The sequence below is a fragment of the Phalacrocorax carbo genome, chromosome 3, assembly GCF_963921805.1.
Source record: "Phalacrocorax carbo chromosome 3, bPhaCar2.1, whole genome shotgun sequence".
Classification (NCBI taxonomy): domain Eukaryota; kingdom Metazoa; phylum Chordata; class Aves; order Suliformes; family Phalacrocoracidae; genus Phalacrocorax; species Phalacrocorax carbo.
Window position 1 is genome coordinate 83,112,420 of NC_087515.1, and position 24,791 is coordinate 83,137,210.

Here is a 24,791-nt window from a genome sequence, read left to right on the forward strand (position 1 = left end):
CCTGCAGTATGTGTGTGTTATGAAACGCTGCAAACGTGATATTTGATGTAGCACTGAACCATGGTATGTGGTTCAGTTCGGTACAGTTAAGATAAAGTGTCTCTTTATACAGGAAAGCTATTAATATGTCTTGAAAGTGATTGCAGTGTTACAGAACTATTTTAAATAGATAGTATCAGCTTTCAGTCTTAAAGTAGGGAAAAAACTTTTTTATTTCTATATATGTTTTTATTCAAGCTTCAGTTATTTTTGTTATTTAAAACAATATAAAGATACTCAGTTTTAAAATGTTATTACTTCAAGTGGTAAATTATATAGGCATACTACTTTTAAGGCAAGTGTTGGCATTGTTTACTCTTTGCTTTTTGCCTATAGTCCTAACACCCCAACAAATACAGCATTAAAGATATGGGTTCAATTTTTAGGTAAAGAATTTTGCAAAGGCTTTGGAGATTAGGCTGTTCTTAAAAGAAGGCAGAGCTGTGAGACAAAAATCATTTTTTAAGGAGAGGAAATGCATGAAGGATATAATGATTTGAAAGATATGACTATTAATTGTATAGAAGAAAGACTCAATATAATTAAAAGATTAAAGAAAATGAAGCTCACATTATGGCATCTAACACTTGAACAGTCATTAGCACTAATGTATGCATGATAAGTAAACAGAGTCTGAAAATGGAGATTAATCAGGGTTGGAGAAGGACTGTGGAAGCAGCACAGTAGCTCTCCTCTCACCTGTTTTGTGCTGTTATGGGCTGCATTAAGTGAGAAAGTAACGATCTCCTTACTTCTTCCCATACCAGGTAATTTAGTCTCCATGGTATGTTTGATATGTGAGATATTTTCTTAAATTTCCCCTGAGATCTATCTGTGGGCAAAACATTTAAAGCTAGTTTGCTGAAGAAATTATTTAGCCTGCTTTAAAATAATGGCTTGTGAATTACAATATCTTAACAATAGCGAACACCTCAGTTTTGACAGAGGATTTCTCATCTAGTTTACAAACCTCAGACAAAGCAGATCAATGAATTAACATCAGTGCAATAGTTTCGCTTCAAATCTCTGTAAATACGTGATGAAAATTACTTGCACAAGAAATAAGTCAACCTTTGCTCAAAATATCAGCCTTGGAGAGGAGGTATGTGTGCTAGGTACATGCTTAAAGAACTGTAGATGTAGAAAACAGTCTTTCAAAGCCAAATTTAATTTTACACAGTTATCTTCCTCGCTGTGATTTTTAAACTTTATAAAGCAATTATCTTGCAGACTTCATGAAGTATGAAACATGTTAGTAAGTGACATCAAATATTAGGACTATAAAGGCTGGATTTGAGGTTGGTTTTGGTTGTTTGGTTTTTTTTTTAAAGAAGGGGGTAATAAAACCCTTTTTTTTTTTTTTCAGTAGATAGAGTTTAAAACTACAAGGCATCTCATAATTTAGCAGAGGTCTGTGGGAAAATATCCTACACTTGAACAGGATCTGGCTGTAAAATTGAGCTCTATGGAGGCGACTGCACAGTGGTCCTTTCTTGCATCAGCTGGTTTCCTCTGGCAGCAAGCCTAATAGTTGCCTCAATTTAAATGACAATCTGTCTCTAAATTCCCAAGTCTGTTGGCCAAAAGAGCATATTAATATAAATCTTGTTTCATTACTTATTAGGTGCTACTTATGTGCCCTTCTAGGTGTGTAAGGACATCATGTTACCTTTGAAACTGACTTTGAAAAATGTTTTAACAGTCCACAGGTTTCAGTTCTGCACTGAGTTTGCAGAACTTCAGAGAGCAGCCTGCTAGTAATTTGGAATAAAACTAACAAAAAAGACAACACAGTTGTCAAAAGTGTTGGTAATAATCGCATGGTGATGTGATAATCAGTGTAAGTCTTACAGATGTAATTTCTAAGTTGTTTGGGGTTTTTTTGTCCTGAAGGTACAGTTGAAAAATTTATGAAACAGCAAGGCAAGGAGACAATTCTGGGAGAGTCGAGGTTATGGAAATCTGATGGGGCATGCATTTGAGTTGGGAAAGGGGCAAAAGGAACATAAAATTCATAGGAAACCACATTTCATTGGTCCCTCCACTTAAAGGTCTATTGGTTTCTTAAGAGTTTTTTTTTTCCTGTTAGTACTTTATCAGATAAAATTAATCATTATCACTTATTACAGTTAATCAGATTATAGTATATGAACATTGCAATATGAAAATACATAAACATCTATAATTTTTCTTATCCTTTGGAGATTTCTCCAAAATGCTTGTCTTGTGAGATTTAACATTTGGCAACACTGAACTACAACGTGTTACTAAGGAATCCTCAAAATTCTCTCAAAATAGCAAAGACACAGGAGGAATAAAAGGTCTTTAGTTCTGAGACTTGTTTAATAGTATCAGTACACAAATTTTAAAAAAAAAAACTTTATGTGATTGTAATTACATTATTAATTTTCTTATGGGTCTTCATATTACACAGGTATCTGAAAAAACTTATTGTGCTGCAGATGGTCTGATGTTCTAGTTTGTCTTTTTTTTTTCTTGTTAAGGTTCAGGTTACATAGTTCAAGTTACTTGGAGTGCTGAGTACCATTTTGACCTTTTTTAGTTCAGGATTTTGTACCACTTTTATTTTATTGACTTGCTTTTTTATTTATCATGTCTGCTTAGTATTTTTATTTTTATTTCTTCCATGCTGTAGGGCAGAAGCTAGAACAATGAAGAAACCAAGCCACAATACGAAATCAATTGTCATTTAATACCTAGGGTTCATCTCTCCAAAAGGAAAGAATTATTTTCCTGTTTTAAGGCAAATTTCAGCTTTTCATGGTCCTACATACAGGATGCCAGTCTAAAACTGTTTGAAAACCCTATAGACTGTTAATTCGTACTGCACATTTCCAATTACCTATAAAACTTGTAAGAGGAATTCCATTCTTCTGAAGAATCCTCAATCTGTCACTTTGCATAGCTGTGAAGTTGTAGTGGACTGTTACGGTTTAATTATGAAATGAGAAATAGGCTTAATGTTCACAAATGGATTTTTTTCTTGCAGGGTTAATGATGTCTCAGTATAGCCTTTGAGGAGGGGTTACACTAAGAATTATGATGATATGCAATAAGTAAACTGCAGTTGTATTGGAAAGATCTTGAAAACGCTTTCTGCTTTCATTGTCTGAGAGTAAAAATGCATCCAGTATTGTCATGGCTCAGCAGAGTTGCAGTTTTGAGTATTACAAAGCAAAGGAGGTGTTCTCAAATATAACAAATATTTTTATAAAAACCATACAGTATCAGTTCCCTGTTGAAGCAGAAATATTGAAATATTTGCACAGCTGAGCACAGCAAGAAAAGGTTTAGCTAGGTCTCCGGAAGATGTCAGTATTCCAGCTGAAACTGGTACGAATTCATCCTTGGTGTTGCAATGCTACCCTTGCATGTCATCACACTGTCTCTCTCTCTAGCAGTTTCTTTTTGTGCTGTAGATCCTCCCTACTGGCTAGTTTTCTAACAGAATACAGAAAACTTCTGACAGCAAAACAGACCGAGATTGATGACTTTTTCATCTGTGTACTCCAAGTGGTTAACAAATATGACGACAGGGCTTCCTGTCGCAAGGGCTGGAGAAGAATAGATACCTTGCTGTGTTTTACATGTTTTATATATCTGTCCTTGGAGAGAGAACAGTTTAATTCTAAATTGATGAGAAAGAAAACCAGAACTTTACCTTATTTTGCATGCATTTTAAAATTGTGATGTTATACAATTAATTCAATCTTAATGTGCATTTTCATGTTATGGCTAAACTGAAATGTTTTGACACTTCTTTTAATAAGATTCGAGATTATTTAGGCACAGTTTTCTGTAAGCTGTGAAGTCCAGATTTTCATTATACTGAAGCAGTACAAAAATGTCTCTATATAATTTTTATTACACTTGCTATAAACAGTAGAAAGATGTTTATCATTGTTGAATATTGTTATTTTTACTGCATTTCCACTCAAGCTTAAACTGGGTCATTATAACAAACATTTCCTTTCTACCTAAAACTAGTGCTGCGTTCCATGCGTGTATTCACAGAAGAATTATTTTTCATTCTAAGTTCTTAAACCCTTTTTTCTGAGAATCAGTAATTCATTCAGTTGTAAGACAAGCTCCAGAGTCTGGCTTGAAGTGAAATGTCAGGTTTCTTTGGTCCACGTTACAAAATTCTGGCTCAAGTTGAGGTAGTGTATTGTCTGTCTATGCAAACAGTTCCTTTTTTGCTTTATAACAGCTAGGCATTAAGTGAGGTAATTTGAAACTATGTCTACATCCTCGGTGACTTGTTGCAAATCCATCATTTGTGCATGCTCAAACTTGCAGTCGTGATTCATTCCTGGCTCGGCTGGCTGGCTGGCTCAAAAATGTAACATTCTAGTAATACTAAATTTTCTTGGCTTCTACGATCAGTGAGGTCTGTAAACACTTTTATCGTCTGCATTATAGATTATAGAACTGAGGAATCAAAGATTAAATTAAATGTTTACCTCTTGTTCAGGGTTTTTAATCTGAATGCTATTCTTCCTCCTCCCACAGAATCTTATTTCATTCTCTATGCACTGCGTAACTTTTCCAGTGAAAAAAAGATGAGAGTGCTATGATGTAACTTAGTGTACTGTAAAAAGAGCACACTGAATAAGGCAAGACATTTCTGGACACCATACCAATCCATTTTTTAACCTGTAGTCATCACTCCCTAATGCGCCAACTGGATGAAACACAACCTTGTGCAATAAATAGCTTATGATCTGTGGTAAGGCCAGGGCAATAGAAAGATATGCCAGAAATTCTGCCTTACACCTCCTTTCCTTGTAAATCAAAAAGAGAAGAAAAGGATAAATCCTAGGAATTGTTTATAAACTGTTCTCTGATTGGAGCACAAAGACATAAGGAATAATATCCCTATTTGTACAACTCTGAAGGCCATTTTAAACTTGCATTATTTTGAAAAATCACAGTATTATCTATCATATGCAAAGTACATCAGGGAACCATTGAATTGCCAGATTTCAAATTCCCAGCAGTTACAACTACTGTGTAAGAAGTGTTCCAGCAATAATGACTATTTTCTTTATTAGCAGAAAACTATATGTTTTTACTCTTTGCTTTTGAAAGCAGACAAGTCTTCTTAGTCTGTATTTACAGAATTCATTTTCCTTTAAAGGGAACAAGAGTTTCCCAAGTTTTTTTCTTCAAAGAACACCTGCACACCAACTCTGTAAAAAGTAGCAGAGTTAGCAACCTGGGTTGAAAAGTAATCAACTAAATCTAAATAATAAAGATAAGCAAAAGAGCATATTAAAATATAAGTATCATCTAACTGTATCTCAAGACTAATGATCGTACAGAATGAAAATTATATGGCTTTGAAGAAAAGTGGTCATTATTTCACTTGAATTAAAAAATACAGCTATGTTAGAACAAGACAGTCATAGCTTGGATAGGCTGCTTGGCAATCATCCCTAAGTGTCTCAACTTCTCTTCCCTTCTCTTTTTCTACAGGTTTTCTACTTATGGTTTAAATACATTAAAACTGAATTATTTGTTACTTCACTTTGCAGTGCCTCTGTCTTTTACAAACTACAGAAACACAGGATGTTTTATAGACCTGAAATATTCTTCTTTAAAACTTTCACTGAAGGTGGCTCTGCCCTGCAGAGAATTATGTGTGCATGTAGAGAGAATTGCTTTTAGTGCAACAACTGAAAAATAGTCTGTGGCCTACTGAGGACTAAGGACAGATTCCTATTCTAAACAAGTATTTTTTAAATTACAAATTGGCAGGAGACAACCCTGAATCAATAGAAACCTGCATACGCACAAAGAGGAGAAGGTTCAGAAGAAAAACAATTATAATACTATAATACAGAAAATTAGTCCTGAATTATGTGCCCCTGATGATTGCGCTCAAAGAATTGTTATCTTTACACTGGTAGAGGAAGACGTTTAAGCAAAGCAGTCACGCTACTCTCCTTTCTTTCTCCTTCAGAGGTATTTTTAGAGCACTTTACAGAACTTACTGAGGTGATTTCAGTAAATTGATCAGAGCAGTAACTCATAGGTTTAAACAATTCTAACCTTAATACAGTGAACTTAAATCTCCAGAGGGAGACAATTAGATTATTGACTCTTCCAGGAGAAATTCAAACTGATTCACATTTGTTTGCTAGAATTACCTTCTTCAAATACTGTCTTGCCAGGTACCCGCTAATTATAACCCAGTAAAAGAATAAATGTTGGACAGAGATATTACTTCAGAATAACTATACAAAGTTAATAGCTAGATACATTAAAAAAGTGAAGATGTAGAGAATGAGCATGCATATTCATTAAGTAAAATAGCATATTGACCAGCCTGCATCCATCTAGAAAAGATCTGCTAGGTCATGCAAGTCATCTTCGTTGACGAGAGCTCTCAGTAGTCTTCAGGTTCTTCACAGGAACCAGGTGCAGGGTGAAGAGTCAGTGAAGCTAATGCTGCTGTTCCTAGGAAAGAGCGAGGGAAGAAACGTGAGGGTATATCAACACAGAAGCACTACCTGAATCCGATGTATTGAACTGTTGGGTATCTTTTTTAAAATGAGTGATTTATAACTTTACAGAAGAGCTTCATGAGAAGTTGTTTAAACATGATTTAGTGTATTACTATGTGTTTTGTAAATACTAATAATTTTCCATTTCATGCTGTTTCTCAAGAGGTATGGAAGGTAACACAAGATAAGGACCAATTGTTTGATATATTTTCATCACAGAAATGTAGTCAACTTTGAATTCCTTCAGGGAAAATTTCTTTCAAAAGTCAATTTTTTGCTTCTCTACTAAAATAATAATTTAATCTTGCTCTTACCGCGTAACATGTCACTTCATCCTTGTCCTAGAAACAGCTGCTGATAGCTTAGTTGTTATGTTGTTCAGTACAAGTTGAATAATACAAATAAAAGTTCTAATTCATAAAAGGTAAGTCCTCAGGTAAAATCATTGCAGCTCAAATGCATTCCTCTCTTCTCCCTTTAGACTGCAGTCTGCTTTTTTTCCATGTTCAGTTTCTGTCATAAACTGTCAGATAGTGTTACTGCTCATCTTCATGGTTTAGTATGTTCTCTAGATTTCATACACTTGCTCAAACTGTGCATATTAAGGAGTCTCAGGGGTTTTTCTGTAACAAGAAATTACTATATTTTTACTTCACATGTAAAAAGCCCTTCTCATGGTTTTATTGGCACTAAGTTTTGATCTGTCCCCTTTGAAACAGCAGTTGTGAATAGAAGAATAAAGCTTAAAGATTTAACTTGTATAGATTAATTAATATGCAATATTTATGTAGTAAATTCTGAAGATCAAAAACCGTGAACGATCATGCAGTCTTCTGATAATTGCTTTCCATTTCTCTCGGTCCTCCGACATACTGAAATCATGTTAGGTTTTTTGTATTTAAGGAACAGGAATAAGCCCACTGATGGACTCTTCAGTTTCCCTTTTTTCATTCTGCTTTTCTCAGCCGCCTTTTACTTCCTGAATGGATAGAGACTTCTCCCATCTTACCTTAATCTCAAACTTTGAAAGACAATCAGTATTCTTTACTGATTCTGCCAGCAGAGCAGATTCAACAATATGATTAACATGAATGAGGCAGAGGAGGCTTTTGTCTTGTTGGAACTTAAAACAATTTAGAAGGTTAACTGAAGAATTAGACTTTCAGATGTCTTCAGGAAAGTTACGAAATAGTTGTTTGGGAAATAACTGATTTGTACTCATCACACAGAAGTAGTACTAAAGAAAACTGCCCTTCATTGAAGGTTGCAGCAAAAGATACCTTACTTTGTTTATTTTAGATATCTGTGCTATCTGAGCACTGACACTCATCAAGTGAAGCTAATGAGACCTCAAAATTAAGAGCCAGTACTTTGCGGAGTGTCAGGACAGTGCAGAGAATAAAGGACGGGAATAAATTGCTCAGAATTGCTCAAACCAGTGAATAAATATGATGGTGCGTTCTGAACAAACTGCAAGTGCTGCCCCGTTGTGAACTCCACAGAAAGGAAGTTACAATGATTGAGTCTTACGATCACAAGCATGAAGTTTTGCTACAGTAAGGTGGTTGTGAGAAAAAGACTAGAATAGCCTGTGCCATTTCTGTTACTGTAAGAAAATATATGGTAGTTAAAAACTGTGTTATTAGTGGGGAAAACCCACCAAAATTCAAAATTGCAAACAATATCTTCAAAATGAGGAAGCAGAAAGGATAAAGAAGTAATTTACAGAAAGAAAAGAAAGTCTGATCTTACCAAGTAAGATCACCAATTAAGATCTTACCAAGTAAGATTACCAAGATCTGGTGATCTGCTTAGTCCGTCCTAGATGATTGTAGCAACTGGAGATTAAAGAAAAGGCATAAATTGTTGTTTCACTTACCAAGAAGTAATTTATTGGCAGCTGCTTCTCATAATCAAGCTTATTACTCTTTTTTACTTTTTTTTTTTTTTTAGATAAAGTAAGAAAAAAAATAGCTATAAGCCTATTAAAAATTTCATTCTTTGATTCATGAAGTATTGGCAGTTCAGACAAAAAGAATGCAGCTTATACTTTTTATGAATGATGATACCTTTGTGACACCAGATACAAGCAAAGGATAAGGAAGGGTGTTAAGGCTTTAGATGGGGTACGCTAAAGCTTGATTAAATCTTTTTTCTGCTACATATGCCTCAGTTCTCATTAAGATAAAGCAGGACATTTTTCTGTGTCTAATTGTGACATTTTTAATGTGTCTTAATGAAGAATTGCATGAAATTCAAGACATTTAAAGGAGAAATACAGATAGCAGCAAGCAAAGCTAAGATTTTATTTAATATATTCTGTTTTAGATGCACACACACATGTAAGCAAAGGTCATAAATCTACAGCCCTCTTGAGCAATAAGGGAGGGGAAAGAAAATCAATTCTAATCAGGAGACCAGTGCCAGACCTCATAATAACAACTTCTCCATACACCTGAGGCACTTAGTAACATTTCATATAAATTTTAAGCAAAACCTTTTAGTCTGTAATAGAACAAGGTGGGAGTAGTACAACTTTTTATGGTTTCCCTTGCCTTATTTAGTAGTTGTTGGTTTTGTTGTCTCTGCAACCATTAAAATCAAGCTTTAATAGAATAACCGTGCAATTCATTTGCACAAGTGTGTAGGTGTGTTTGCAAATATGCTGCCACTAAAGGATATGCTGTGTGAGCAGTCTTCCAAGCCATCGCTGAGATACGTGGTTTATTTTTTTATTTTATTTTCTCAAGTGTAACTTTATAAAATCTGGTTACTTCGTTGTTCTTGAACTAACTTGCCTTGTATCTTTGTAATTTAAAATGCCCACATATTTCTGGAAAGAAAATTAATTCAATTTCTGTGCATTTAATGGAATCATCAAGGATACTTAGTGATTTGATTTTCTTGGCATTTGTTTTTTCCTGTGTCAAAAGTGGGCTGTGAGTTTTCATTTTTAAAAGTTCATTATCTTCTGTGTTCGCAAAAATGTATTTAATGTGTCTCTAAACTGGTTACTGTGCAACCTGGAAGACTAGCACTTCATAGATTCAATAAATGAACAGAAAAAACCTGTGAATATGAAATAATTCAAAGATGTTTCAGAGTGTGTGGTAGATTTTAGAAGCACGTTGATATTCTTTCTAAAAGCGACTATATGGATACATTTAGGTGTATCTACATATTTTTCAAGGGTTGGTTAGTCTTAAACTTGTAAGTACTTGAATTCTAGTCAGACTAGCATTGCCATATCTTAATGTGTCTTCTGTCACAAACTTTCCCCCTTTCTCCTCCTTTTTCCGATATTCACAAGTTTCTTTCTCTAAATGAGTGAAATTGTAGTTCCGAAAACTGTAAGCAAATACAGTTTCCTTCCATATATAGTACAAGATTTTACTCTTCTTAGTTTCCCATTAGTAAATTGGGAAATCGTTTAAATATCTAAAGGGTGGGTGTCAGGACGATGGGACTAGGCTCTTTTCAATAGCACCCAATGCCAGGACAAGGGACAATGGGCACAAGTTGGAACACAGGAAGTTCCACCTCAGTATGAGGACAAACATCTTTCCTGTGAGGGTGCCAGAGCTCTGGAACAGGCTGCCCAGAGAGGTTGTGGAGTCTCCTTTCCTGGAGACATTCAAAATGTGCCTGGACACGTTCCTGTGCCCCCTGCTCTAGGTGTCCCTGCTGAAACAGGGGGGGTTGGACAAGATGATCTCCAGAGGTCCCTTCCAACCCCTACCATTCGGTGAGTCTGTGAAATGCCCTGTCTTTCAATCACATTAGACAACATAAGCAATCAGGTTACAAACAAAGATATGTAAACTTTAAATTGTGGAGACTTGAGAACAAGATTTGGCGCTCTCAGCTATAATATTTAAATTGTAATTTTTTAAATATTGAATAATAGTGCTTTTTGAAAAGTAGTTATTTTAATACCTGTAAAATAGTCATGTGACAGCAATATAACAAGCTCTGCTAAAAAAAAGTTACATTTCTGATGATTGTCTTATCATATAGGAAGATTTGCTGCGTTAAAGACAAAAGCTAATTACATTGTTAAATGCTTACACCATGTTCTGAATGTAATCAAGGTCAATCCAAATTTCTGTGTCACAGTTATTCTCAGATTTGCAGCTGAAGTGAATTTTCCACATGCCTGTCTTCTATGAGATTTGGTGTTGATATACTATAAATGCAAACCTTGGTGCATTTGTGTTCTTTATAAAGTATTTGTTTCCATTCGCTAACTCATAAAGAATAAGCTTCATGAACTGCACTGCCACTTTCTCAATTTCTTATTTATTCATTTTTAAGCAATACAGCAGTTAATTAAATTTGCCAAAAAAAAATCATGTGTAGTTAAAAGCTGAGTTTGATTTCCTTTAAATGAATAGTAAATAATTACTGCTAAAGCAGGAAAGATCAGATACTGAGAAGCTGGATAATTGTGAAGCTAAGAAATGTGTTTTTCCTACAATATTTTTCCTTTCATGTCCTCCTTTATAATTGCATTCCTATCTCCCTATTTATTTCTGTGTTTGCAGAGATTTATTGTTCATATTTGGCAGTATGCCAGTACTGTGAATGATATTTTGCTTTGCTTTACCAACTCTGTATCCCTTAAGGCAACTGTCAGTGGCTGTGTGTCAGGTACTAGTAAATGTGAAGACTTCTAAAAAATAATACTAATAATCATAATTTGATCTAGAATTATTTCACTGTAATATAGAGGGCTGAAAATACAGTCAAAAAATACTTAACTCTCATGTGGTCTATGGAAAAGTAGGGATTCTCTGCTGACAATGATAATAAAGAAATCTGTTTGGGGGAAGGATTAGAGTCATCATTACCACAACCCTCCTGGTGTCATATTCAGCAGCGATTGATTTTGGAAGGCAGTGAGTGCAGCAGTTAGGAATGTGGAAGAGATGGGAGGAAAATCAGAGGTGCTTGTGGCAAATCGGGGACGTTGGAACATGAAGATCTGAGGAACCAGTAGCCAGGGGTGAGGGTAAAGAGCGTGTATACGGCATACTTTCTGTCCTTTTATATTTAAGCTCATATAAGCTTCATTGAAGGTCCTTTATTCCAGTTTACAACCGAGTTACCATGCCTTTTCTCCCTTCATCTTAATTATAATAAAAGGATTGTACTTTTTGTGCCACTTGAGCTTAAGCCCAAAGCATGGTTCTGAACAGAAAGACAACTGTTCCCATTGGGCTAAAATGGCATTAACTTGGGTGGTTTGGGCTTCCTCTTTAAGTGGTTGGTTTTCCTTCCCTGTTGCTTCTGGAAGAGACACTCCAAAGCACTTTGAGTTTCAGAGTTTAGTGTATTCAGAGTGTATTAGTTTTTCTTAACTTTTGAGTCAATATCTGGTTTAGGTAAAGCATGATAAAGCTAGCACCCAGAAATAAGGGAGACATGCTTATGGACCTCGTGCACGGTGGGAGGCTGGAGGACCTGAGGATCAGCAGACTGAGATCCCAGCCTCCTACACATGGGGAAAGTAAAAATGAGGGGTAGATGAACAGTTTGATTCCATACTGTGAATTTATTAATCCATATTGTGCCGGGCTGATGCAATGGCTGGTGGTGGGGAATGGTATTGCCTCCTTAATGTTAAGTATAGTGTGTGGCCTGCTGCCTTGAGCCTGTCCTAGTTGCCTGCATAGTCTGAAAGAGTTGCTTTTAAGGAAAAATAATATGTGAGTTCTCAATTTCAGTGTTTATACTGGTTATCAGTGCATTTGGAACTCTGTTTAAATGAAACTATATTTTTCTAAAAGTATTCTTTTAAAGAATTAAGTGCATTTTTTGGAAAGTAAGAACAGAAGTCAAATTCCTTTGTAGAAAATCATGATATATTGGCATGGATGAAAAGTTCGTCATTAATAGAAAAAGTTCCTTTTGTACGACTCATAGTAATATTCAGTGGGTCGTTTTCCTGTAATTTTTAAATACAGTACTTCTTGTACTGTAATTAGAAGTTAATTTAATTTTTATGCTTTTTCATTCTAGGTACAGAGATCCAGAAATAAGCAGTTACGTGAGCTGTTTCCAGATGGATTTAGTATTCATCATGCAGGAATGCTGCGGCAAGACAGAAGTTTGGTTGAGAACTTGTTTTCTAACGGACATATCAAAGTCTTAGTTTGTACAGCTACGCTCGCCTGGGGTGTCAATCTTCCTGCTCATGCCGTTATTATTAAGGTAAGAGCTTCCATTACTCTGCATCTGGGTATCTGTCTTAAAATAAAATTGTAAAGAAGCATGGATAGCAAGATCTTTATTGTGGGTTTTGGGCCTGGAGGGGAAATGTCTGATTGACTTGAAATGTTATTTATATCTCATTAAACTGATTCTCTCCAGTGGGATTCTAGTTTGTATAGTAAAGATTTAAATATATCAAAGATTATGAAAGGATTAGTTAAAGTACACTTCTGAAATCATGCTATATTTGCCTAATTTCAGTATTCAGCTCATCAGGATTATATTCATGTGTATTTATGTTAATTTTTATTAACTTTTCTTCAACCAGGGAACACAAATATATGCTGCAAAAAGAGGCTCCTTTGTTGACCTTGGAATTTTAGATGTCATGCAGATATTTGGTCGAGCTGGACGGCCTCAGTTTGACAAATTCGGAGAAGGCGTCATTATTACAACTCATGATAAACTCAGTCATTACCTGACTCTTCTTACTCAGCAGAATCCAATTGAAAGCCAGTTTCTTGAAAGCCTTGCAGACAACCTAAATGCAGAGGTAACCTTTGAATCACTTAAAGAAACTAGCAAACTTTAAAGGATTAATACTATTTGAAGCAAAAATGCAATGTTGTCACACTTAAAATATCTAAAATGGAAATTTTATTTGTTACTGGTAGTCTGTGTGTTTAAAAGGAGTGAACTGTCACATGTGAAAATGTTGGGGGCCTTTTACAAAAGATAGTATGTATTAGAAGTAGTACGGAGAGTCAAAATATCGTTAAGATTAGACTGTAGAAACACATAGCATTTACCTTTAATCAGAAGTGCTTTGTTAGGATTCAGTAAGTGCTCTGCATAACTGCAGATTAAAATCCACAAAAAATTAAAGCATATCTGTTGTATATAAACCAACTTACTTCACAGTTGACTGCAATATAGCAATAATAATGTACCTGGCTTGAACCCTTCCCTTTGTTCTGTTTTAAAATGGTGATCAGAATTGGTTTATTATAAACAGCAAGTTCCCAGTTTGCTTCAGTTTAAAACTTAAAATGCATTTTCTTTGAAAATGCTGTGGTTGTATCGAGAGTACTGACCTCTGTCATGTTAAAATATAATGATTTAAAAGCTATCTATTGTAATAACCAATTAAAAATATGTATATACACACACAGACCTTTTTTACAAGGAACCATCAGAAATTTAAACACGCTTAAATGAGGACGAGAATACTGTTTTTCGAAGGCACTGGATGTTTTTTCGACAAAACTAAAGGAATTCAGCAAAACTGAAATGTTCAGTGGCATCTTAAAACTGATTATCCCTTTGAAAGATGTGAAGTTTATTTGGTCTCTCAGGAGTAGTCTTTGGTTTTTAAGATGCTTATTCTGGGTTTTTTTCTATATAATTCTTACCTATTTATGTTTATTTTTTACCTTTTTATCACTTTAAAATCTTTGCATTATTCAATCATAAATAATAATTTAAAAAGCAAATTCTGGAAAGGAGCAGAAAATTATACAGGACCTTTTAAAATGTTAAGATTCGTTCCTTGATTCTTTACAAATGGCCGAGTTTGATCATTCATGATTTTAGTTGGGTTTATTTTTCTTTTAGGGGGTCCCATAAGTTATTTCTTCAGTTCCTATTAACAGGAGAAATCTCTGCCCAAGTACAGTCACACATCAGAAGCAGAATAAGGTTTAACTGTATTCCAAGTATTTCCACACACAAATGTGGGGGAATGAAAATGTTGACACCTGTCTACACTCACAGCTACTCCTCTGTACCTCAAGGCTCTGGAGTGGTCTGAGCACAAGGAGGGAGAGAGAAATTGAACTTCCCCAGAACAGGAGACACGATGTGATGAAAAGGAGACATCTGCAATTTTCCCATCCTTCTTTCTGCCACAGAGGAGAGAGGAGAAATAACAGAAAGCATGCTTGCAGTGGGCAGGTGTAGAGCTCTCAACCATTTCCTTTTGGCAACACTTATATTCCTGGAGATAGACACCTGTGAATGTTCTCTAAGTGGAACTGGATGGATATTCAGTTCTTTTAAAATTCGATAGTAGCAACTTACACGTTAGCAGTAATAATTTAAATCCTGAAGTTGTTTGTGAAGGCTAGGATTTCCTGTAGTTATTGTTCAGCACCCCAAGAAGATAGGAGGGATAGATCTGGTCCTGGGATACTGTGTACCTTTTCACTAGGAAAAAATACAGCCAGATTTCATAGAAAAGCTTTGTTCTTTTTCTTGAGATACAGGAAGTAGGCAAAGAAAAAGGAGTCGGACATTCTTTCCTTCACAGTAAAGGATTTATTTTTTACTTTTTTTATTTTACTATCAGAAATTTAGTCCTCCCATCTCACAGAAGGCCTTCAGGTCAGTGAAGAATTACAAAGACAGTGGAATAATAAGCACCTGTTGTGAACTGGGTCAGAGAAGATCTCTGTGATTGACTTACTGTCAAAAATAAATGGCATGGCTATATGCCACTGTTTGTTCAGCCTTGGTCTGTATTGCTCCAATTGTCCAGAAGGTGTGTGGATGTGCTGGTGTGCTCACCTGAATTATACCAGGAATCTCAGGTGTTCCTTCCACAGAGCTCCAGCAGAAAAGCTAGCTTTTGTGGGGAAAATGTTTTGCTGACATACCCTAAAAAATCTTGTTGGTTAAATTACCAAAAGAAAGTTTCAAAGGAGGTACAACAGCTCTCTGTAACTAGCCAGAACTAGAAGTGAATAAGATAAAGAAAAAAATATAATTTTGGCCAATGCCAGTACAATAATTAATCGCCCTGTTCATAACAAGCTTGCCTGGAATATAAAATCTGGAACAGTCTGTCTTTTAGCAGTAGTGGAGATAAAAGAAGTCTAATTTTTTCCTGTGGTGAAGGTTTTGTAATAAGTGGTAGTATTTGTATGGAAGATGTGATTGCATATGAGGGAAGGATGATTTGACTTGATGAACCACGAGTTCCAGTCCTATTTCTTTCCTCTCAGCTGAGAATCCTTAGTTAAGAAAGTATGAGATGTAAGCTATTAATTTTCAATGTGTAATATTCTGCAGAGAGAGGGAGGTTTTAAGGGGCAGCATGTTGTTCCTCTGATCTGAGCTGTAGTTCCAAATGCACAAATTTTCCAGCAAGACCAGAAAGCAGAGGTAATTGTTATATTCAAGCTTAAAGGAAGGATTTCTGAGTTTGTTGTTTAGGGGTTTTTTTGAGGAGACAAGTGAATTTGCATTCATTGAACTTTTTATGTAGAGGGAAAAAAAAATTTTAAAATCTAAAAGTAATTCTATTTTCAGTATCAAAGAAAGACATATTTGGTTATAGTTACCCTTTAGGATTCTTCTCCCCTTCTTCCTTTTCCACTGTACAAATTGCAAATTCTTAGTTTTAAGTCCTAGGTGTTTATCTCACAGGAAGTATTTAGAATGGTTTAACAAAATATTTGTTATGTAGTGAGTGTCTGCTTGTATGTTTCCATATGTTACAGTACTACATAGTAAATTAAGGTACTGAACTGCTGCTAGCGTTGACTTTGGTGCAGCTAGCACCAAAAACACATTGAAGGTGGAACAGACCTGACTGATGGTTAGAATACAAAGCAATTTTAATTTGTCCGAGGCTTGTGATTGTAACAGCAGTTTTTAAAGGTAGCAGTGTCTTCTCTTTTTTTTTCTTTTTTTCCCTTTTCCCTCCATTAGTAGTAACCACTCAACTAGCTTAAAAGCTGTTTAAAAAAAATATCACTGAAGACTTGGAAAGGTAAATACCATTCTGTAGCACCAGCTGAGTATGTCCAAATGGATACTTAATGAGGAGGGGAAAAAGGCATCAAAAAGCAAGACATTCAAGGGAGAAAGGGCTCTGTGAGCTCAGAATAGTAATGTCTACAGTAATTATGAAACGCTAAAAATTTTCCTAACGAAAAACAGTGAGTTGCAGCAATTTTATGTAAGATTGACAACAATAAAAGCAATCTTACTCATTAAGCTTTTCTTAGATTTTTACCTAAAAAGAGAAGGATTTGCTTGCCCAGGAAAGTATGTATTTCTGCTAAGTAGTTTCTTTTCAAATGTGTACACATTATTGAAACTTTTACCAGAAGTAGAGGAAATCTCAATAGAAATTCAGTGACTTTTAACAGTAATTGAGTATCCAAGTAATCCTCTGAAAAATATTGCTCTTAGACACTGCAAAAATAATTTGGTTACATTGAAGGTGTGAAATTAAGAAGTTAGACCCTCTGGCCTGTTAAAACAGTAGAACTAAAGAAGAAAAAAATAATGGAGTAGAACAATAATTCCATTTCATACGAGGTAGTCATCTGAACTTACCCAGTCAAAGATATATAGGAAGTATGTGATGTACAAAAACAACTCCTAAATGCAGCACTTCTATCACAGAATTTGGGGTTTGGGAAATGCAGCACTTTTACTACAGGATTTGGGGTTTGGGGAAAAGAGCAGAAAACTGATGGACAGACAGAATGATCTCTTTTCAGATTTTATGTAATGGTAGTGTTATCTGAAAAGAACAGTGTACTCAAGGCTTTAAATTCCTGTAGATTTGGTGGCTGCAGTACAGTTACAGCAGCTGAAGATGCAGTCAGGTTTTTGTTAATCGCTGTGATAAATGGTTGTTAGTAGAAATAGTGACGGAAAATGCTGAAAAGCAATAGACTAACAAGGGCATGAAACCACCATTGTTTTGTCATCTGATATGTGTGATGTTACTTATTCTTCTGACATGACATGCTGGAAAAATTAGCACCTGACAGATTACAGGAAATCGATATGATGAACAGTTTCAAGAGGTATTGTGTTAGGTTTTTTGGAAAGTAAATTCGTAATTTCTTTATAATTGGAGTCAGTCTAAACTTCTCTGTATGCTGATTTGATCTAAGGTAGTGGAATCCTCTGAGAAGGATACAGGCTTTTTAGAAATTATATTTATCTGGAGATGACTATTCCATAGGCTGCAGCATTCTGAAAAAAATAAATACATTTTAAAACATATGCCATCGTATTGATCAGTAGATAGTCTTAGGAAGCAGATGGAGTTTTGGTCATCTGTTATAGTCACTGTGCCTTTGGCAGTAACAGTAGCACTATATGGAGACAAAATATATGTTTATTGACTGATACAGAAATCCAGACAGTATGCTGTTGACCACTGTCATCTTTGCCATAGCAGAGCCGGTTGTTAGCACCAGCAAATCTGCACTGATATATAATAAAATGACATATTTTAGGAGCAGAGTCTGCTTTTATTACAAGTCATTCAGGAAATCCAAATGCTTATGCTGTAGTTATCAACAGAAACCAATTAAAAGCCAGAAGCACTGCTGAATTGTTTAAATTCTTAATTTATTATAGACAGAGCAGTAGCTGAAAGAAGAACTAGTAGAATGAAGGCAGCAGTCGGAAATATGGGAAGACTCCATGTTTCCACAAGAATATGAGGTTGCTTTTATCTAGACCAGGTCTCCTGGCAGAAACAGGTAGGTGTTAAGAATGAGGCAATGATGCAGATATTAGAGGTAATACAGTATATAATCCTAGCCACACAGTCACTAAGTGGAATCCAGAGCCTTGAATTTTGTATCTAGGCTTATGTGGTGCAGGGATAAAATTTGGGATGGAAAAAAATTAGGATATTTTTAATTCCCATTTCAAAATGAATTTTCTACAAGGAGGAAATTTTCAGAGAGGATGGGCAAAGGCATAGATCAGCTTCTGTGAAAGGAACACACCAGTTTGCTGGTACAGTTCAGGTGAGAACACAGACAAATGGGAGATTATATTGAGAGAGTTTTATGAAGTAATGAGTGACATGGCAAAAGATTGCACCTCTCCTGGAGCAAGAAGCAAGAAATATTGGCTGAGATGAGTCAGTGGCAGGTTCAGAAAACACAAAAGGATGCCAGCTGGGTGATTAGACTATGGAACACTGCTGCAGGAACTTGTATCTAAAAGGTAGAGTAGTTCAAAAACTAAGTAAAAATAGAATAAAAATCCATTGAAAGATATCAAATGCAAAGGTAAAACCTTTAACTAAAGACCTTGAGATTTAAGAATTTGGGAGAAATTTATATGGTGTTTGCTTCACATTGCCACCTTCTGCCCTTTAGCATTTTCTGTTATCTTATCTCAGAGACCGCACGCTGGCCTTGATATCCCAGTGCATTTGTTCTTAGGAAAGCCGCAGAGTGGGAAAAGCTGAAATATACCCACTTTCATTGAGCTGACACCAAAACTAAGAGTTTGAACATGTGTTTCAGCACCTCAATCCACTGAGAATTCTCTCCTGCAGATTTGAGTTTTGGTTTGGGGTTTCTTTTTCTTCTACAAATGAGCAGAAAAATAAACGGTCAGTAATGATCAACATAGGCATGGACATGCCCTTTTCCTTTTCTGCTGAAGTTGGGCCACTGGGCATAATGGAATGTAAAAAGGAATAAAATAAATAGCTGGTTAGGGCGCTTAGTCGAGATGAGCAAGTGCTGGGTCAGTTGACCAGCTGGCAAACAGAAAATACCTACGGCTGTATTTTATGGAAATACAGGAAGAAAGATAAGATGCAGGGGATGTGGTTTAATTAGACCATAAACTTTAACTTATCTGGGAACTATCATCAATAGCTCATACAATGCAGGTCACCACTCCTTCCCTAATTGTTTCCACCTGATACAGCCCTCCCCGACATCCACAGCTGGACCCCAGCTTGTTGTGGGGATGACTCCTTTCCCAAGAGAGCAAGAAACTGAGGAGAGAATTTGCAGTGCTGGACAGTAGGTTTACCTTGCCTGGGGGCTGTGCCTTTCCTTGCAATTACTTAGGGTTTTGTTGTGAAGCTAGAAACATAAGTTGGTGACTTGTTTAGTTTGGACAAACCTCCTAATCTGTTTTTTTACCTTGAAAGAGTGAGCAACTGTGGTTCTTGGAAGAGATACAGAATTCCTTCAAAGCCCTTCCAAAAAAATCACTCAGGAGCTGGGTGGCTAATTTGGGTATACGGGGAAAAGTGCAGTTTTGCTCCCTGGGTGTCCAGGGCCCTGGGGCCTGGCCTGACCTACATGAGACCAGCAACCTCATCCATTCTCCCCTCACCTTCTTCTGTTGGAGTTAACGGATAATGACAACTCTTACGTTGTTCGGTTGTACTTATAGATAGTCCTTTGGTCGCATATGGTTGGAGGAGATTCTGTCCCACCTGGGAAAACTTTAGTAGCATTAAGAAATTCTTTCAAAACCCATACAAGAATAAGACCATAATCACTTCAGATGCTGAAATGGTAATTCAAAATACACTGGTTTTCAAAGCAAAGATAAAATTGCTTATTAGGTTGTTAGAAAGATTCCTTGCTCTCTTGCCTTAACAACAGATATTTGATTCATTTATAGAAAGTTTTCATCAGTGCAATCTGGCTCAATTGTACAAATATAACAGTAGTCAAACATTCTTATGTAAAAATATGGTATATTATATAATGTATGATAATATGTACTGTATATAATATTATATATTAGTAATATTTTTAGGCCCTTTTCTAATCTTTATAGAAATATCAGAGACAAAAACTTCACTTTCCAAAAACTACCCCCAAAATGCCATGCTACTTATATCTGTTTACACTTTTTTGAAAATCAAAAACGTCTCCTCTGAAATACTGTTCAACTTGATAAAGTCTAGGGAATTTTGCTCTTCCTAGAAAGGTTGGACTAGGTGATCCCTGAGGTCCCTTCCAACCTGTGATTCTGTGAATAACGTTTGAAAAAAAAATTATTTAATGAAAACGCGGGCTACTAAGCACATGATTCAGTGATGGGGATATCAGCCATTGAACAACTAGTTGAAAATTTGTGATGCTGATGCGTTTTTCATTTAAAATGACACATTGAGTTGGATTAATATAGTATTCAAGTTTACATTTTGTGAGCGCAACACATTTATTTGTATTGTGTTTTGCGTTGTGTGTTGCGATGACTGCTGCGATCAAACAATGCAAAGTCAACATAGTAAATACTTCTATTCATTGATTATTCTATCTGTAGCTAAATACCTAACACATGGTTGAGGAAATCCTAGAAAATTTAGAACATTTTTTCTTTTTCCTTCAATGAAGCATCACTTCATCTATTTATTGATTTTATGAATACTACAGATCCTAGGTCTTAACAGAGGCCCTCTCCTAACTCTGTAAATAATCTATTTCGTAAACTCTTAAGTGTTTGTATTAATAAGGTAACTTCTATCATTCATACTGTTTTAACAAAGGTATATATTTTCAAATAATCCTTAAGAACTTCACTTGAACACTAGATGGCAGCAAATAATTAGAAGTTGTGGGAGGTTTTTTTTGGTCTCTGTATATTATTCAGTGAATATTCATTAAAGCTGGGGGAGAAAGGAGAATGCGGTATTAGATTTCAGTACCATATCTGAACCCCAACTCTATTTCATAATCACTTTTTACACCCCTCAGTTTTAACTTACAAAAATAATTAATTTGTAAGTAATATAATCAGATATTTGAACAAATGAGGGAAAAAAATGCGGGTGTTGTTCTTTTCTTTTTAATTGTCAGACTTCACTATTGTCGGTAATGAGAATTTTACGTTTTCGTGATTGTGAAAGTGGTTGTGTGAGGGAAAATGTTACTATTCAGCTATGTTGTTATGCTATTTCAAGTTGTGTACTGAAAGATATTTGAATCATAGGAAGAAACCAAATGCTGAAATTAACCTGGGTAGTAAACTGAGTAATAATAACCTGTGGGCTGTATTAGACATTTTCCCTGTAGTAGTCTATGAAGAAGTGAATGTTTTTGTAGCTACTTCCATGCATTGTGTAGCTGTATACTTTGGAAAACAACACAATGGGGCTTCCCCAGACCTCCTTATGCTATTGAAGAACAAATATCACTTGAAAAATATGTGAGACAAAGCTTAGGGTTACTCCATGTTATTTGTCATTGATATCAACGAGGTTTTTCAGATTTCAGTATTTTAACCCAGGGCAGATTTGGCTTGCTTATTTTTCACTAGATATTTATGTTATTTCAAAAATAATATCTACATTATTATTATTATTATTATTATTATTATTAAGGTCTAGATGCTTAGATCTGAACGTTCATACGAAATCACTTACAGTTGTATAGGGTTGGGGGTTTTTTTTCCATTTTTGCCAAGTCATGTGGAATGTTTATATGAAATTTAAAACTCCAGTAAAACAAAAAGTGTAGTAATGGATCACAAAAATTCAGTAAGGGGGACTTTCGCTTGTTTTAAAAAACCAGCAACAACGAAAAAATATTTGTTGGTAGGACATGCAGGAAATATTAAATTCTCCTGGTAAAATCAGGTTAACTGGAATAAGCAATAAAATGCTTCTCATTAATGTAATCATTACAAAATAGAGCTGAAATTATCAAGTAAAAATGTGCATGCAGTAAGTAATTTGGTGGTAAAACTACTGAATTGGCAAAAAGAGTCACCTAGCAAAAGTACCATTTCCGAATACCTGATTTGGCCCTGAAAAATAGATGAATATATGTTTTTATATACATGTGCCTATTACCTGTTCAATTTTGTTATGTTTTGATATAACAAAAATGTAGCAGGTACCTGTATGTTTCACTTGCCATATACAAAAGGAGAAAACTATTTGTAAAAACTGTGTATAAACAGTTTGCCAAATATGAGGGCATGCTGCAGAAAATCCTGAAGATTGTCGGTGTCATTTGGTTTAGGACTTGAACTAGAAAGTCCTTTTACATTGGTATGGAAAATTAATCTTTTAAATGTAGATTTTTTTTTATAAAGATACTCTTCTTTAAATTACCCTGACCCTATTTGCTAAAAATTGCATTGTTTCGTTTGTCTTTTTTTCATAACAAGCTTGCTCAGTATCATCTTTTAATTGTAAAAATCATAAGTGGTGTAGGAAAGGCCACATAGTTCACTGTATCTATAGTAATATGTCACAGAACATACCATGTTATTAGATGTTCGTAAGATGATGTTGTGTAAATGATTCAAGTTATTGTCCTACGATTATTTTAAAATAATTTAAGTTGGAAACATACTGACATTTTCTTTCATCTAGTGCTAACGCTCTGAATTCCGTATGTTTTCATCCAAATACTTATGTTCAGCTGTAACATATACATTTAATTTTGTCTCTTTTCCTATTTCCAGATTGCTCTTGGAACAGTAACTAATGTGGAAGAAGCAGTAAAGTGGATAAGTTACACTTATCTTTATGTGCGGATGAGAGCAAATCCATTAGTATATGGCATCAGTCACAAAGCTTATCAGGTATAAAATGCATTTTAAAAAAAGCTGTAACCTGTTCTGGGTCTCTAATCCTTCCCTGATGTGAGGATAAATATTTGCTATTTCTACTTACCTGACATCAGCAATTCTTTTAAAGTGCTTAGAAAAATATATTTTCTGTAGCAGAGTATTTTTAACACTAAATTAAGAGGCCCCTTCTGTTCACATAAAATAAATTTTAGCTGGCCGAGGTATGCTCCCAAGGACAGCACTCATTCTTATCAGGCAGTTACTGTAACATAGCCTATTGTCAGTGTTTCAGTATTGTAGACTAGATATAAATTATAAAATAAAGCATTCTTGAGTTGCTTGCTTTCCCCTCTGCCTCCGTCAGCTTTTGTTTTAGAATATTTCAACCCATGACATGTTATAAATTATAAAATTACCTTTTAATTTTTTTCCTTTGTGTGATTTAGTAACTATAAGATTTTTTTAATTCATCTATTTTGAATTTTTTTTTGCTTATTTAGAAGTGTTCCATACAGTTATATAAATCAGAACACAGGGTTTTTCAAGATTTTTCTTTATTATCTGTAATTTGTAGGAGGTTTTAAGAGTCTACAGATTATCTAAATATTGTTACTTTTTTTCTGCACAGCTGTTTATAAGCATCTAATGTTAACATAGTTTGGACACGGGTAATTGAGCCTAATGCAGGTGAAACTCTCACAAGTATATGGTAACTGCAGTTTATTTACAAGCCTTGAATCTGTTTTGTGACTTCATAATTTGCCATGATATTGTGAACAGCAGTTGTTGTGGTCATTGTAACATGTAGAGATATATGTCAGGCGATATTTTTTAATAGCTTTGTGTCTGATATTGGAAGCTGCAGTGGAAGTAGGCAGGCTATTGTTTAAGCAAGCTTCTGCAGACACCTTTAGTTCTCTGGCCATCTCAAATCTGTTTTCTGTAAAAAGCCTTACAGTATATTGCCATATGTTAATATAATGCTATATAACACAAATCACAAAGCAATAGATAAATGAAAAGCAAAAATTGCTTTGCTAGTGAGAAGAATGTTGTTGTCCCATTCCTATAAATTCCTCCTTTTTTTTAATCAGGTATGTTCAACCCGTGTTATTAACAAATTAAGAAATGCAACTGTGGTGGTAATAACTGGTGGAAAAAAAGCAATAAAACACTAACTGAAGTGGTTTTTGTAAATTTAAAAGATAATGAACAAAAGTTGCTCCCCCTCCCCTCGCTTTTGTGTTTTTATTCAGTGCTGAGAAAGTGGAGATTGCCAGCACTTGTCTTTTCCTGCCACTAACCTCCTTTCTACCGCTTGTGATTTGATGTGCTAATAATAGACATTCCTATTTTTGTGTTAAGCCAGTAACAAATTATATCAATTTGAAGTGTTATCCATTCATGTAGGAGCGAACCCAATGCCAATCCCCTTATTTTCTAGATAAACCAGTTTTAAACTTCAAAGCTAATGTGTTGTAGGCAGTATATGGATGTGGGCATAACCACACGTTTGCTCACTTAAGTCCTTCTGTTCCTTCTGTTCTGGTTATAGGTATCCAGTTTTCATAATTGGTATCTCATTGTTTTTTAGTAATGTTGCAGGATGCCAATTTCTATCTTTGTTTTGGCTGACGGCCAGCGTTACACATTCAGAATCCATATATCTGCATAACCATCATGGGTCAC

The 24,791-nt window shown here is 35.2% G+C and overlaps 1 protein-coding gene across 3 annotated transcripts in view; it reads left to right on the plus strand.

Annotated features, from left to right (window-relative positions):
- The window catches only part of ASCC3 (activating signal cointegrator 1 complex subunit 3), a 288,816-nt gene that overhangs the window by 172,235 nt on the left and 91,790 nt on the right, over positions 1-24,791 (plus strand). For all 3 annotated transcript variants that reach the window (XM_064447556.1, XM_064447557.1, XM_064447558.1), the window contains 3 exons: positions 12,591-12,782; positions 13,111-13,335; positions 22,995-23,114. In XM_064447556.1, the coding sequence (XP_064303626.1) occupies positions 12,591-12,782; positions 13,111-13,335; positions 22,995-23,114 (537 nt within the window). The remainder of the gene's footprint in view (positions 1-12,590; positions 12,783-13,110; positions 13,336-22,994; positions 23,115-24,791) is intronic.